The sequence below is a fragment of the Quercus suber genome, unplaced genomic scaffold, assembly GCF_002906115.3.
Source record: "Quercus suber isolate HL8 unplaced genomic scaffold, Cork oak 2.0 scaffold_1036, whole genome shotgun sequence".
NCBI lineage: Eukaryota > Viridiplantae > Streptophyta > Magnoliopsida > Fagales > Fagaceae > Quercus > Quercus suber.
In genome coordinates this window covers 134783-149692 of record NW_027070447.1, presented here as the reverse complement: position 1 = coordinate 149692, position 14910 = coordinate 134783, and the positions used below count along the sequence as shown (strand labels likewise).

Sequence of the window (14910 nt, the reverse complement as noted above, 5' to 3'; positions counted from 1 at the left end):
CTTCTTGATAAAAATGGATTTTTCCAAGAGTTTAAGCTATTAAAAAATAATAAATTTAATTATTTAACTATAATTTTAACATCTTCACATCAAGTGCAGCATTGAAAAATTTGATGTTGCCACGTTAAACCTGGGGAACAATATTAGCCGCCTAATAGATCGAATTGTACTTATATGATCGAATTGTACTTTTATGAGATGTATGATGTTAAAATTCTAAAGCTTTATTGATAGGAAGAAATTCATTTACAAGGAAGAAAAATAAGAAAGACAGATTACCACGCCAAGAATCAGAATGAATGCTTTATTATTAGCGCTCAACACATTTTGGAAGGCAAACCATTATTAATTCCACCTTATGGAATCAGCTTAATACTATATCAATTCTCACCCAAAAAAAAAGAAGAAGAAACAAGAGGAGGCAAGTTTAATATTATGTTAGTATGATATTTCGAACACCATTTGGGCCCAACTCCCTCTGGCCCGGTTCACCTTATGGGTCTACTTCTACAAAGCTTCTGCACCTCTTTAGACCCCTACGATGGTGAAAAAAAATGTTGTTTACACTTACTGTGCGTTTGGCAATTAACTTATTTTACTATTTAGTTTATTTTACTATTTAGCTTATTTTTATTACTATTTATGAGTCCTTCTGCACTTTTTGGTATTATTCATGGGCTCTACTGTACTATTTCAGTTAACTTTTACCTATATCTACAGTATTTTCAACAAAAAGTTGTAAGTTTCAGCAAAATAAGCAGATTCCAAACAGACTCTTTTGTTGAAATTACAGATTCACTAGGTGTTCTTTTTTGTTGGTGGGTTTGTTGAGGTATGAGTTTTATTGTGGGTAGGGGTGCTGGCCTAACTGATTGAAAAAGCCAAAATTTGGAGTTGGACTTGGACCATGATTTGGATCCTAAAGAAAGCAAAAAATTAAAACAAATAAAAAGATTGACTTCTAGCCCATGTCTTGCCCTGCACAGAAAAATTAGCATTAATCATGTTAAGATGCCCAGAAAATACAGAGGGAGAGAGAAGGATACCTCAATTTCAACTCTAACTCTGGCATATTTCTGCCAAATCATGGACACTTCTACCACCCTACCTACCATCCGACACTCAGTCCAAACGCGAACCATGTACTTGGATCCACACCTCAATAGGGTTAAAATTAATTTCATGCACCATTAGTTGTGGTTGCATTCTTTGATGATCAACAAATGACATTTAATAGACCAAGGCCTAGCCTCAAAAACCTTCATTTTATCTACTTCATATTGAAAAGAGAGAACAAATTCATTGAAATCTACTACTGTAATATCAAAGTCATAGTGCATCTCTCAAGCAGCAACATTATAATACATCTCTCAAGTAGTAAAAATTTTCACCATTGAACAGTTTGAGTCAGGATTTCAAAGACTACAAGTTCCATCATTACCACGATCTGAAGTTGTAAAGTAAGCCTAATACGCCTTCTCATTAATATACATGCTTAAAGGGATAGATATTACAATTTGCAACAGGTCAAGCTTGATAGGTAGTTTATGATCCTCAGAACTGACGGGCAGGAAATTCATAGAAGACACAAAGGATTTTGGCACCATGGTGTTTGCTACCGAAAGCTTCTTATAGGAATTGCAGATGACAGTTGAAAAATTCAAGATCCAATCAGTTATCAAAGGAGTAGAGGCACCATACTATTTACAAAGACCAAAGTAGAATACACAGAATAAAATAAAGCAGTAGCACATTATGAAATGCGAATAAGAAAAATATTTTTAATTACCAGACTTGCAAAATGAGTGGAAGTGCTTCGCCATTTCCATGTTTTCAATGGTTAAAATATTTTAAAACTAAATTGGACCCAAAAAAAAAAAAAAAAAAACAGCTATATAATTTAAAAATGTCACACATAAGTTTATAAATTAAGTTTTTGGAAAACAATGAATTAATGAAAATACTACACAATAGCAATAACAGTAAATGATTAGCACTTACATTTATAGCTTAAAGAACAATAACAATAGTTAGTATAATTTTTTTATGTTAGATAGTTTTAAAATACAAATTACTGTTATTATTCCAGCTTTTGTTATTCTTGACGTCTAAAAACTTTATATCAATTTAGTTACTAAACAAGTTACAAGTGTAAGTGTGTAACAGCTTTAAATCACTTTATAACTGTAATTTGCTATATATTCGAAAGTTTAAAAGTTTTTCAACTAGAATTCCTTATCATGATAATTCTGATTTTTATAGCAATCATAAATGTGTATTAAATAAATTTATTGCCTTACCAGTACTGCACTAATTAATCTGTCACAATCCTAGCAAGAATCTGCACAAATTGAAGAAATATGTTGAAGGTCTTAGTTTGTCCCTCGTAGCTATCATGGAACTCTGCCATGAAATCCAACTTCAACTGCTTGTAAATTGCAATATCTATCCCTATAAGCGTGTATATTAATGAGAAGGCTTATTAAGATTACTTTACTGCTTCAGATCGTTGTAACGATGGAACTTATTTATCTACAAGAGAATTCTCTTCTTTGAACTGGACGTTTATTTTTAATTTAAATTTTTTTTTTTTTTTTGAGAATCGAACTGGACTTTTATGTGGTTCAGAAATATTCCTAAACTTTATGTTTAATAAGAAAAAAACTTGAGAACAATCCAGTAAAAATATACCTTCACTTCCACTTAAAATGCTTATAAAATAGTTATAAAGCTGATTTGGCTGGTTGCAAATGTTTCTATACTTCCAAGGGAATGTACTTTTTTGGGCATTGTCACAGAGTCGAGAAGGAGCCCATAACTATAGTTCAGCTTGGGTGGGCTTCCTGTAAATTGAACTAGTAAATCGGTATTTGAATAATAATAGTTCAAGAGCCCATAACTTTTTTAAACAGTTTTGATTCTTTTGAATAATTGAATTAGTAAGTGTACATTTAGGATTCTTTTATTTTGTTGAAATTAAAAATTTTTTGTTGAAAGTACTATAAATAAAAGTTTTAAGTTTACTAAAAAAGTACAGTGAAATCCATGAATAGTATAAAAAAGTGTAGTGAGACCCATAAATAGTAGCAAATATAAGCCGAATAGGAGAATAAGTTGGCAAAAATAATTCATGCCAAACACACACTAAATCGGTATTTGTGGCAGTTATTAAGGATTTGGCAGCAGCAGCAGCAAGCAGCCAATACATTATAAATCCCTTGATTTCAAAACCTATTTGTGTAGTGTTAGGTGTCACTACTATTCAAAAGCCGTGTGTTAATTTACACATTTGTATTCCACTTCTTTGTTATTTTAACTTCAATTATTTCTGAGTTTAACATGATATTTCACTGGTCTATATTTACTCTTCATTTGCTTGCAGGTGCCTATACCAGAGAAGATTAATCAACACAAGCATACTCATAGGATAAAAGAGACTAGTGAAAATGGACAAAAACAATTTAATCATGCTGCTATATAATTTTGTTGGGGTTTTTTTTAAGGAACTTACTTCATTAGAGCTTGCATGCAAGTGTTGATTTAATCATACTGTTTAGGAAATCTGTTATATAATTTTGTTGTATAGAGACATTATCTAGTGGTTACTGTTATTTTGTTATGGTAGCCCTTGGTAATATTTATTTTGCTTTCCAGTAGTTGTGTATGACATTTCAGTCTGATTTAAGTGACTGGCCTCTTGTTGTTGCTTCTTTTGAGAAAGATATAGCACTCAACGTATTTACTTTCACATTGATGATTAATAGGGCTTGCTCTTCTGTCTTTGTATAAGGTTGCAAACTCTTTTGCTACTTTAATCTGAATAGGTGAAAGAAAATGGAGCCTATCGGAAACTTTGTTCTCCCATCTAGGATTATGCCTCTACCATCTATGGTTAATTATCAATGTCAACTACATAATTAATACGTTGCACCTTGGGGTGCTACTCTTTAGTATAGGGCTCTCCACGACAGTCTTTAATTATTTTTTTTTATTATAAGGAAATCCCCCAAAAAACCCAAAAAAAGTCGAGTTTGGGTATTCGCGGTAAAAATTTGGTAGAAATCAGGTCTGGGTGCGTAACGGGTGTCATGATTGAGTATACATGGCTAAAAGTTTCAGGTTGGGTTTGAGTATTCCTGAACAAAACTTTGTCCGCGGCCATCCCTGATTGTACAAAAGCTCATGAGTCCTTTTGATTTCAGCTATTTGGGAAGTGGCTTCATACAATGGGAATATCCCAAAAGGTGTCTATGGGATTGGCATTTGCTATCATGAGAACTATGGAAGAAAAGGTAAGAGTGGTCTTGCAGTAGTGGGAGAGATGGGGCTGCAAAGAAAGAAATAATGGTAGCTTTTACAGCTTAGTGACTTTCAGGTGAGAAGACTTCGCGGGAAAGAAACCTGGGGAGAAATGGGCCAAGAACAAGGGAAAGAGCTGAATATAAGTAGTGGATTGGGCCTCCTTGAAAGAAGTTAAGTTTGGCCCAACAAAACTTTTGGAAGCTTTCATTAGTTTTGTATTCTTAAGCTGAGTCAGATGATAACTTTTTTTTTTTTCTTAAGAAGATAGTCAGATGATATAACTTGATTAAAGATATTTTAGATGTTATTGAATAATATCAATCGTGTGCGGCGTGTCCCAATCCAGCAAAAGGATTTGGGTTTTTAATGGACTTATGAGCATTGTGCAATGTTTTGTTGGATTTTCATACTGGAGTATATTTAGTCCTCTGAGAGGTTCAATACAATAATACGGTAAATGCATTGTGTTCCTCTTTCCGTGCTCTAGTGGCACCTATTACCCCGAACCTTTTCCTAGAGCCTGTCTCCCTTATCTTTCCCTACCAAGCCTGACCCATCATCTCCATCCTTTTCCTTCCCATTGTCACTACCTACCAATTCTTCACCCACGACCTTTGGCTTTTAAAGTTTCCAAATCCATCCACCTTGCCCCACCTCTATGGAGTTATTCGAGTTGGTTGACCGTACAGCAAAAATCTCTTGCCTTGATATTAGGCTAGAGCTCCCTCCAAACCAAGCATCCCCCTGCCAATCCCAAAACAACTTGCCAGGTAAGTTCATATCCTCTAAAGTTATAGGTTTTAACACCGTCAAAGATGTCGTCGTCAAGGCATGGAGACCTAGCTTCCCTCTTGAGGTTAAACGGCTTGAAGGAAACATTTTCCTATTTAGTTTCCACCATGAGGCAGACCTCCATAAAGCTTTCTGAAGAAGACCTTGGTCTAATAGGGGTGGACACTTAATCCTCAAAAAATGGAGCTCGGATCTAGCATGGTAGGAAGTAGATTTCTCCCTTTCTTCCTTATGGGTCCAAGTTCACGGTCTCCCATCTCTGTGGCAATCTGAAAATAACTTAAAAGTTATTGGCTCTAAAGTAGGAACTGTCATTGAGGTGGACTTCGTTGGAGAAGGAGATAGTGGATGGAAAAGATTCACTAAAATCATGGTTGATGTAGATATCTCCAAGCCTCTTATTCCTAGAGTATTTTTACCTTGGCCAAAACTAAGTGACCTTTGGATTAGTCTGAAATATGAAAAAATTGCTAATGTATGCTACAAATGTGGTCTCATAGGTCATGATGAGAAATTTTGCCATGATGAATGTTTTGTTCTTGAAAATCCTCACGGCATAAGTTTCAGAGCAGCTGGACCATGGCTACGAGCAGAGAACTCTGAATCCCCTCATGGCCTGTACAATGCCGTTCACACCATGTGTCCACCACCCTCAGTCACTGTTAGAGCAAACTAGCCAACATTGCACCGGAGGCTGAGCCAATCTGTCATCAATTAGGTACAACCATTGCTAGCTACAATCCGCTCATTGATGACGACAAATTACATGTCCTTGATAGTACATGTTAGGGTAAGGACACTAATGCATCAGCAAATGAGAATGTTGTTGTGACTCCACTAACCCACCCACTTGAGAGCGAGTCCCTCAGTGATGATGTGGAAAAGATTACATCAGGTTTGCCCTCAAATCTTACTGATAGTTCTCTTGTTGGCCCATCTTCTCCTAACCAACCCGACAAACATACCAAGCCCTTCCCAAATCCCACCTCATCCCAACTCGAAAGCCCAGACCACTTCACAAGCCCATTGAATGCTCATAGCCTAGCACCCACCTCATACGACCACAATGACCCTTTATCTTATCCACATCTGAACCCCACCACTAAAACCTCTCTCCCCTGTTCCCCACTCACACGTAATTGGAAAATCACCCAGGAAGAATTCGCCTTCTTCTCCAAGAGGCTAAAAAAAACCATATGCAGCCCTGAACCAGTTTTCTTTGACCTTGATACAACAATGCTCATACCCCAATCTAAATTAGAATTCTTCATTCTATCTGAAAGAGAAAAAACCAGTGCAAGACCAACAAAAATCCATGGCAAAATCACTCAAATCCAGGGCACGCAGAGCTCGTCTTTCTCCAATTCAAGCAAAGACTTCTTCAACAAATAGTTTTTCTTTTGTATCTTCAGCCGAGGAGGCGAGCCTTACCATGCCCCCAACTTCCCCATGAGGACTATCGAGTGGAACTGTCGAGGCATCTATAACGCCTCGACAGATCGAGCTCTTCGAGCTCAAATAAAAAGGTCTCAGCCTAAAGTTATTTTTCTTTACGAAACCAAAGCTTCTGAAGAGCACATGGATAAGGTAATGCACTCAGTTGGATTCTCAAATAAAGTAGTTGTTAATGCTAAAGGTACTGTTGGTGGTTTATGTTTAATGTGGAAGTCTAGTTTATCTGTTGATTTAGTTGATTTTAATAATGATATCATAGCTGTTAAAATTTATGATGTGGTTTGTGAGTGGATCTTTGTGGGTTTCTATGGTCCCTCTTACGTAGCCAAAAAGAAGAAAGCGTGGGAAAATCTATTAGCTTTGTTTGAATCCTTTGAAATTCCTTCGGTCTGCTTGGGAGACTTTAATTTCACCACTAATGAGGATGAGAAGCTCGGTGGAAAGAAAGGAAGTTCATCTCATGCTAACTACCTGCAAGAGTTAATGTTCGAATTTGACGCTATTGATCTAGGTTTCTCCGGCAATAAGTTTACTTGGGCAAAAAGGAGACGGGGGAAATCAACTATTAAAAGAAGGTTGGATAGGGCAATTGCAAGCATTTCTTGGAGGTTAGCTTTCCCAAAAGCTTCTATAGCCCATCTCAGTGCAATCAAATCAGACCATACTCCCATCTGTCTAGACTCCAATCTTGATGAGTCCTTTGCCCATAGACCTTTTCGATTTGAAGCTGCATAGGCTAGAGATCCAAGATGTTACGATGTTATTGATAAAGCTTGGAGTAGTGAACCTAGAGGCTCTAAATTTTTTAGGCTCTGTAATAAGCAAGAAGACACTAGAAAAGCCTTGAGGACATGGAATAAGGAAGTATTTGGAAAATGTCAAAATAGGATCAACACTCTCATACAGGAGATCAAATCAATTCAAGAAGGTGATAACTCTGAGGATCATGGCATTCTAGAAGGGAAGTTGCAAGCAGAGCTCGCTGAATGGCTCACCAGGAGTGAAATTCTATGGAGACAAAAATCTAGAGAATTATGGTTGAAGCATGGGGATAAGAATTCCAAATTCTTTCACCTATCCACAATTATCCAAAGGAGGAGAAATAATATTGACTCCATTAAGACAGAGAATGGCTCTTGGATCTCTGAAACTAGCCATATCCAAAACCACTTCCTAAATGGTTTCAAAAGCCTTTTCTTTGCTGAGACAACCTCCTTCCCCACTAACCTTGAAAATTTGATTACACCAGTCATTTCCCCACTAGAAAATTCCTCACTCAGTAGCATCCCTTCACTTGATCTTATCAAACTTAACTTATTCCAAATGTAGGACCTCAAAGCCGCTGGCCCAAATGGTTTTCCCATTCTCTTTTATAAGAAGTATTGGCCTATTGTTGGGGAGGTGGTGACTAAAGCTGTTACTTCTTTCTTTTTATATGGTAGCATGCCTAAGGAAGTTAATAGTTCCTTAATTGTACTGATTCCCAAATCCCAAAACCCAACTTCTTTCAACAATTTTAGACCAATAAGTCTATGCAATGTGGTTTACAAGATTATCTCAAAGATTCTAGTCACCAAGCTCAGTCCTTTGCTGCATAATCTCATCTCTCCTCACCAATCTGCATTCCTTCAAGGCAGATGGATCACTGAAAATCAAATCATAGTCCAGGAAATGATGCATAGCTTCAAAACTCGGAAAGTAAAAATGGGGCTCATGGCTATTAAATTGGACTTGCAAAAAGCTTACGACAGAGTTAATTGGGATTTTCTAAAAACTATGCTGGTTAGATTCGATTTCAATGACACCTTCATTGGTTGGATAATGGCATGTATTTCCTCTGTGCATTTTGAGGACTTGGTCAACGGTGGCAAAACAAAACAATTCAAGTCAAGTAGAGGTTTTCAGCAAGGGGACCCATTTTCACCTTATTTGTTTATTTTGGGGCAAAAGGTCCTTTCCAGAATGATTGAACAAGAGCCAACAATCAAGGGAGTTAAGGCTAGCATCGATGGACCAGCAATTACCCACGTCATGTATGCTGATGATATCATACTATTTCCCAAGGCCACTAGAAGGGATGCAACAAAAATCAATGAATGCCTAGATAAATATTGTAGCTGGTTAGGGCAGAAGCTTAATAGGAATAAATATGGTATTTTTTTCTCCAAGCTTACCCATAGCCTATCCCGTAGGCCCATCAAACAAGTCCTACAAATGAAAAGCCTAAAACAGGATGCAATATATCTAGGAGCTCCTCTCTTCCTGTCCAGCACTCCATCAAAGGATTTCAAATTTCTTCAAGATCGCCTCGAAGCTCAACTGTCCAGTTGGAGAAGCAAATGTCTATCATGGGCGGGTAGGTGCACTCTTATCAATTCAGTGGCCCAAACCCTCCCAACATATGCCATGTCTATATTCAATATCCCTTCCAAAATTTGTGATAGTCTCGATGCAACTTTGAGGAGATTTTGGTGGAAACCAAAAGCTCAAGATGGTAGATTCCTTACCTTGAAAGCTTGGGATAAGCTCTGCTTACCAAAAGGTAAAAGCGGTCTTGGCTTCAAAAAAGCCAAAGACGCTAATAGAGCACTTTTAGCAAAGTTAGCCTGGATGGTCGCCTCCAAAAGGGATAGCTTATGCATGATGATTTTAAGAGCCAAATATAAAGTCAGACATGACTGGTTATACAAAGAACCAGTAAAAGCAGTATCACCTATCTGGAAAGCTATTGAGGGAGTGAAAAACATCATTGTCAGAGGTTCCTATTATCTCATCGGAAATGGAGCTGATATAAGTGTTTGGTAGGACCCATGGGTGCCATGGATTAATGGTTTCAAGCCTCTGCCCAAGCATGGTAATGTAGAACAGACCCCCCCTTATGGTCTTTCAGCTCATTGACCAAGAATCCTTTGCTTGGAAAACCAACATCATCAAGGATTTGTTTGATCTCGAATATGCCAAGGCAATACTCTCCATACACCTTCCCACCACCTCTAGACCAAACAAGCTTATTTGGCTGCAAAACCCCAACGGAAAGTTCTCTATAAAATCAGCATACCAACTCACAACCCAAATTCTGCCACCACCACCCTCCCAAGCAAAGTCAGTTAGAAAAAACTTTGGAAGCTCAGGTTGCCAGAGAAAGTCAAAATGTTTATTTGGAGGATTGGCACTAACTCCTTACCAAAAAAAGGACAATCTGCTCAAAAGAATCAATATTAATGACCCTTCCTGTCTCCTTTGTGGTTTTGAAGTGGAGACTTGTTGCCATCTTTTCTTTGGATGCCCAGTTGCCAAAGCAATTTGGCACTCTAGCTGTTGGGGTTTCAAGGCTGATGAGCAACTTATTTTTGCATGTATGGACATCATCAAGCTAATTTTGGACCCTTCTAAAGCTTTATGCCCTTCTGAAGACCAATGGCTCATTCCCCTTAACATGGCTTTAGTTCTTGATGAAATCTGGCATCTTAGAAACCAAGTTTCTTTTCAGGAGGGACAAGTTGACATTCCAAACTCCATCAAGCAGATAAACTTCAAGTTCCATGAATTTTCAACCTTGTTGGAATCAGAAAAGCCCTCCTTTACTACACCTGTGGTATTTAGATGGGAGCCCCCTCCTCCAGGATGGATAAAGCTTAATGTTGATGCAGCTGTAGCTGAGTCTTCCTCTGCCCTCGCAGTTGTTGCTAGAGATGACAAGGAAATAGTATCCAAAGCCTGGTCCAAGACCCACCATCCGTGTCCTCCTATTGTAGTTGAAGCCAATGCAATATTGTGGGTTGCCCAGCTAGCAATCCAAGAAAGATGGTCACATATCATTATTGAAGTAGATGCAAAACGATGTTTTGACCCCTTATCCTCTAAAGATGTTATTCCAGACTGGTATATTGCTAATTCAGTTTATAGTATTTTAAATCTTAAAGTAGGTTTTGTTCAGTGCTGTTTTCGTTGGGTTAAAAGGGAGAGTAATTCTACAGCCCATGAGACTGCAAAATTATCTCTTGCTTCTAGAGAGTCCTTTTGTTTTAATAAGGATAATCTCCCTAGAGTTGTCCACTCTGCCTATTTGGGAGATTGCCTAAAACCTCATCCTTCTTTTGTTGCTTGAAGACATCCGTTACTGGTACACCCGCTTCTTTGTCCTAAACCACTTTTTCCTCATCAAAAATATTTAAACAACCACCGAATTTGCAAGCGGCCACTTTTATATTGTTGCACCCATGCCTCTCTAGCAGTTTTGCAAGTGGTGAATTTATATTGTTGCCTCTCTCTCTCTCTCTCTCTCTCTCTCTCTCTCTCTCTAAGTTGTAAATTAGTCAAGTCATTTCAATTTCATTTAATTTTGAATTCATCAGCAAATTAATTTTTTTTTCAACCTCATTATCTTGTCAAATATATTTGAGCTTGTTCTCGACTTTAAATTTTTTATCTCATCTAATAGTCAATATTTTAAAGGCTAAAATGTTGTTTCCATCATTAAGATCTACATGAATTTCTATTTTCAGATCTTAAAAAAAAATATATTTATTTATTTATTTTGATTCCCAAACTATTGAAAATGTTATACTTTTTTTTATTGTATTTCCACCACCTAAACTATTGAAAAATTAGCTTTAAAAAAAAAAAAAAAAAGCAATATAATGTTTTCAATAGTTTAAGAACCAAAATACAACTTTTAAAAGTTTTTTGAATGAAAAACCAACTTTATGCAAATTTTAGGGATGAAAACAATATTTTAGTCATAATTAAAATAGAGTTGAAATTGTATCATTTGATTAATTAATTAAATAGAATTATTTTTGTTTATGAACTTATAAAAATTAGATTCACCAAACTAATATTGTTAAAAATCATATATGATTACTAAAAATAAATTATTTATATAATCACTAAATTACAAGTAATAATTTAATATCTTATGAACTTATTTACAAACTTAACTACACAATCCAATCACAAGTCTATAAAACTATATTTTTAGACATATATACATATAAACATAGACAATTACATATACTTAGATCGAGTCTTGTGCTCACAAGTTTATTTATATATGAATTGTTTCTCAAAAAAATGTTTATTTTTGAGTACATTATTATGTTCGAGCTTGGCTTGTTAACTATTTAAGTCTAAACTTAGCCTTGAACTTGGCTCATTTACTAAATAAAATAGCATAAACATGTTGAGAAATAGTTTGGTTGATTTATAGTCTTATAAATAAGGAAGAATCCTTCTAATGTTTGAACAAGCTCCGCTCTACTTCATTTAAAAATGGAAAGAGTCCATTTCATGATTCTTATTGTATTTTTTTAATCTAAAAATCTATTGAGTATCATGTCATTAGATTCATTATACTATTGTTGGAGACGTTTTGCGACAAGGGCCAAAAATGGGAAAACGGCCCGAATCTTCCCTTGGGTTCTTTAGAAGTGTTTATTTGTGAAGAATTAAGCCCAAAATTCACAATGTATAGAAAAAAAGGCTAATTGTGCTTTGACAAGACAGAATCAAAATGCTAATAACAAAAGTGCAGAAAAAGCACAAAAACATAACAGGTCTGAAATTTTGACTTACAGTCACCGAGAAGAGGAAATTGAGAGAGGTTGTGAGTAAGAGAGGGAAGGTTCCCCTATACCCATATTTCCACCCCTAAGGTTCGGAATCGTGAGATTGTTGACTAGTTAAATGGGTTTTTGCTCTAAAGTTTCAGGTCATAGGTAGAACATGTCTCCCTCTTTATAAGTTGAAGAGAGAGTTTTATATAGAGTTTGGGGTGTTGCTCTTGACTGGGTTTTGAGTAGTGGAAGAGGCTTTTATCCCCTATGATACTATTTTGGTGTTTTGCCTTAGATTGCTTTTGTTTAGGGAAGATTTTGGTATGCTTTTAGCATGATTTTGGAAATAAAGTGGGTTTTCTTTAATTGGTTGCCTTTGGTCAGAAATTTCAGACCATTGGGAGGCTCACCTAAGTAAGGGCTAGCAAATGGAGTTGGCCAATGGGAGCCAACTATGTTTAAAGGAAAAAAAAAAAAGGTTTGGGCAGAAACTTTGGGCTATAGTCACTTAGAGTATAAAAGCTGGTTTGGGGTGGAAATTTTGGATACAAGACCTCTTCCATGAGCCTGAGGTGCTACCAATGTCCCTTCTCCACTTGGTAGCACGCATGAGCTGGGCTTATGCAAAAGGTCCGAAAGGAATCGACCCATACCCTTCAAACAACATTTCCTCAATTTCCCTAATAAGTCGTATAGGCTTGGACCATGCTTTAAAAGAATAAAATAAAACATAATACATGAATTGGGCTTGTAAAAAAAATGTGTCACGAAAATAGATATCTACAACTATGTTCCTTAATTAAAAGAATATGTTTAAATTCTCCCTTAGAAAAAGATTTTCTCCCTACTAATGAACACTTGATGATAGTATATTAAGAATTAGATATTACTGATTTATTTTCTTAGCAAAAAAATAAAAAGGTATTAGTCACTTATTTCTTTGATCCACTTTTAAATTATATATCAAGCGCTAAAAAAAAAGTAGATCTTCATTTGTCCACATCACAAGACCTAATATTGGATAGCAAAATAGTTTTGGTAAGACGAAACTGTCAGAAATGGCATGCTTCAATTGTTTGAAGCTTTATATCTTCTTTTCTCATCAAATATAAGGCAGGAGACTTTTTGTCAAATCAGATCGGAGGAATTTGATTATCAAAAAAGATTGGATGAATTTCCCTAAACTCTAAAATTCAAGTAGTGTTTTATTTTCACTTCCTAGATTGCTGCTTTAATATCCCTACCCCTATGTATGACAGTTAGGTGGATCAATTTTAAATATTTTAGGTGCCGTGTTGAAGTGGCGCCCCTAATTTTAAATACTAATAATTTGGAAGAGTTTATTTTTAAAATGTAAAACCATTAACTAACAAACAGAAAATTATTAAAGAAATTTTGATCCAAAGTTTAGAGTATTAGTCAAATAATTATGAAACTTTCCACATTTTGTAGTAACCTAACCTGGTTTTTTTTTTTTTCTAACCTGGTTTTTTTTTTTTTTTTTCAAAAAAAAAAAAAAAAAAAAAAAAACCTCTTTTCAAAGAACATTTATTTGTATTAAACTAACAGGTAGCATGGGACTACCACCTATGCATAATGTACTATAGCCATTTGATTAAAATAAAAAAGGATTTCAGGAAAAAGAATATAAAATATAATTTTATTTAACTTAAAATAAAATGTAATAAGAAATTTTCGAAAAGTTTTATTAAAAAAAAAAAACCTTTGTCACGTAAATGTAGTGCATGATGCATAATTTCTATCCTTTTTTTTTAGTTATAGTTATTGGGATAATCAGAGCTCGTGCTTCGCGTGCTTCATTTTGGAATCTCGTAGGGTGGAGACAAATCATATACAGCTAGATCACGAATCAAGGAAGCAAAAGAAGAAATAAAACAAATAATTAAATATAAGAAACGACAAACAAAAGCTGGAAGAGCTTATTTTTAAAATGTAAAATCGTTAACCGACAAACAAAATAAGTATTAAAGAAACTTTCATCTAAAGGTTAGAGTATTTTTAAAACTTTCATCTAAATCATGGAGTGCTGATTTTGTTTTTTTATCCTTTTATATGGTAACCACTTCCACTAATAATGCGGTCATGCTGCTTGGCGTGCTTCATTTAGTATCTTTTATATGTAACTTTATATGGCTGTTTGGAATCAATTATGCTCTACCAATCATGTTTAGCCAGATCACCAACTGAGAAAGCAAAAGAATAGAATAATAATAATAATAATAATAAGAAACAATTATTACCACAGAACAAAGAAAACGCTCCTGTCTACATAAGCATATTTTTATACATATAAACATAAACTATTACATATACATATAAACATATATAAACTATTACAAACGGACCCTTAGAAGGATCCTCCCTTATTTATAGAATTATAAATCAATTGAACTCTTTCTTGGCATGTCTATGTTCATTTATTTAGTAAATGAGCTAAGCTCAAGGCTAAGTTTAGGCTCAATATAATAATGCATTCATAAGTAAGTTTGTGAGCATGAGACTAAATGTTAGAACAAGCTCCTCTCCATTTCACTTAAAATGGATAGAGTCCATTTTCTGATTCTTATTTTATTTTATTTTATTTTATGTTTTTGAGTATCAATACGACGAAATATTATTAGAAACTATAAATCTGAAACTACAAAAGGAATCACGTTTGAAGCAACATGCTCCATCCAAACTAACAACAGAAAAGAACAAGTTATTTTATTTTCTAAATCTAACAATCTATAAAATACCATGTCATTAGATTCATTAAACTATATTCCATAATTAAAAGAACAAG

General features: G+C 35.3%; 2 protein-coding genes across 2 annotated transcripts; both read left to right on the top strand.

Annotated features, from left to right (window-relative positions):
* Window positions 1-6672: 6672 nt before the first annotated feature.
* LOC112037802 (uncharacterized) lies at window positions 6673-9354 on the top strand. The gene is made up of 3 exons (XM_024070619.2): window positions 6673-7157; window positions 7359-7797; window positions 7879-9354. The coding sequence occupies exons 1-3, from the start codon at window positions 6673-6675 to the stop codon at window positions 9352-9354; spliced, it is 2400 nt and encodes a 799-aa protein (XP_023926387.2).
* A 73-nt stretch (window positions 9355-9427) lies between these two features.
* On the top strand, window positions 9428-10657 carry LOC136065585 (uncharacterized). The gene has a single exon (XM_065768989.1). It carries the CDS (start codon window positions 9428-9430, stop codon window positions 10655-10657), a length of 1230 nt encoding a protein of 409 aa, XP_065625061.1.
* The last annotated feature ends 4253 nt before the right edge of the window (window positions 10658-14910 follow it).

Coding starts and splice junctions, on each gene's coding strand:
- LOC112037802 (XM_024070619.2), top strand. CDS start 6,673: ATGGATAAGGTAATGCACTCAGTTGGATTCTCAAATAAAGTAGTTGTT. Junction 7,158..7,358: donor ATTGCAAGCATTTCTTGGAG/GTTAGCTTTCCC, acceptor TAAATTTTTTAG/GCTCTGTAATAAGCAAGAAG. Junction 7,798..7,878: donor TTGAAAATTTGATTACACCA/GTCATTTCCCCA, acceptor TTCCAAATGTAG/GACCTCAAAGCCGCTGGCCC.
- LOC136065585 (XM_065768989.1), top strand. CDS start 9,428: ATGGTCTTTCAGCTCATTGACCAAGAATCCTTTGCTTGGAAAACCAAC.